The following is a 1,733-nucleotide window of genomic DNA, read 5'->3' on the forward strand; positions in this document are numbered from 1 at the left end:
TAAGAGTCTCTTCAAAAAAGATAGTAAATTATAAATACAAAACACACCGCAATAGTAAAACCCTCATAGCTTTCTATAGGAAAATCAACAAAGATAACTTAATCTTTCTGGAGAAAAGTATTTAGCATTAGAAATTTAGAGTATAAACTTGATATATTAATTCAAAAAGGAATATCTTTAAACTGGCATTGCCATACAGTCACCCTCTGTTTTGTGAAAAACTCAAAAATAAGGAACCTTTTAATATATGTACTTCAAACTCAAAAAGTTAATCTCTACTTTTCCCATTATTGGCAAGTTTTGATGCATTTTTAGGTTTTGGTTCCCAGAGGGCATTTTTTACAAATCTTGAAGCTGCACTTCTGTCCAACTTCCCAGATTTTTTCTTGTCTGTTATTTCTTTGACTCTGTTCGTGTATACCCTGATTCTTCCCAATTCCTGCTTTACTGGATGTTCCTTAGGATTAACTCCTTGAGTTGCCAAATAAATCCAAAACATCGAATTTTTTAATGTGTGTGGTAGTTAGAGTCAGTTGTCAACTTGGGCAGGTGAAGGTGCCTAGTTATATTGCTGTGGACATGAGCCGATGGCATGTGAAGCTCAACTGTTGCTGATTACATCTGCAGTTGGCTAGGAGGCATGCCTGCTGTAATGAATGATGCTCGATTTATTGGCTGGTGCTTAAATGAGAGCGCTCAACGCCGCACAGCCCAAGCAGCTCGGCATACCTCATCTCAGCACTCGCAGCTCAACCCAGACCTTTGGAGATGCAGAAAGGGATCACCCTGGGGAAAGTTGTTGGAACCCAGAGGCTTGGAGAGAAGGCCAGTAGAGATTGTCCTGTGCCTTCCCACATAAGAAAAAACCTCAGATGAAAGTTAGCTGCCTTTCCTCTGAAGAACTATTGAAATAAATCCCCTTTTATTAAAAGCCAATCTGTCTCTGGTGCATTGCATTCCAACAGCTAGCAAACTAGAACAATGTGTATGCAGAAACTAAATCCACTTTTGCCTGTTCAAGTGGGTTTAACTTCTGCAACAGCTCATTTCTAGAAACAGACATCATAGTCTTGAGCATCTCATCCACAGCACCAATGGAATTCTCAAATGTTGACAAATACTCATGAATTTTTACTGGATAGTCTTCATTAATTTCTTCACTTACCATTGTGACCAACTGTGACACATGAGACCTGGGTTCAATTCCCAGCCCATGTACTTGGATTCCAGTCTCCCTGAAAGAAGTTGTATGGAGATGACCCAATTGTGGGTATTAACTTTTGATTAGTGTGAGATGTGACTCCACCCATTACAGGTGGGTCTTGATTCATGTGCTGGAATTCTTTAAAAGAGGAAGCATTTTGCAAAAAGCTTCAGAGCTATAAGAACCATGAGAGCTCATGCAGCCAGAGACCTTTGGAGATGAAGTAGGCTTCATGAAACAGGAAGCCCAGAGAGAAAGCTAGCACATGTCGCCATGCATGCCATGTGCCTTTCCAGTTGAGAGAGAAACCCTGAACTTCATTGGCCTTTCTTGAGTGAGGGTAACCTCTAGTTGGTGCCTTGATATGGACATTTTTATAGACTTGCTTTAGCTGGGATATTTTCATGGCCTTATAACTTAAACTTGCAACTTAAAAAATTCCCCTTTTTAAAAGCTGTTCTATTTCTGGTATATTGCATTCTGGCAGCTTGCAAACTAGAACACAGCATTTTATTGGGTCTTGCTTTTT

General features: G+C 39.8%; 1 protein-coding gene across 1 annotated transcript; it reads right to left on the minus strand.

Moving 5' to 3' along the window:
* Positions 1–268: 268 nt before the first annotated feature.
* On the minus strand, positions 269–1,168 carry LOC143682800 (nuclear nucleic acid-binding protein C1D-like). Its single transcript, XM_077159278.1, has 2 exons — positions 981–1,168; positions 269–506 (listed from the first exon to the last, which is right to left on the minus strand). Exons 1-2 carry the CDS (start codon positions 1,166–1,168, stop codon positions 269–271), a joined length of 426 nt encoding a protein of 141 aa, XP_077015393.1.
* Between the last annotated feature and the right edge of the window lie 565 nt (positions 1,169–1,733).

Source organism: Tamandua tetradactyla, chromosome 5, assembly GCF_023851605.1.
Source record: "Tamandua tetradactyla isolate mTamTet1 chromosome 5, mTamTet1.pri, whole genome shotgun sequence".
Taxonomy (NCBI): Eukaryota; Metazoa; Chordata; class Mammalia; order Pilosa; family Myrmecophagidae; genus Tamandua; species Tamandua tetradactyla.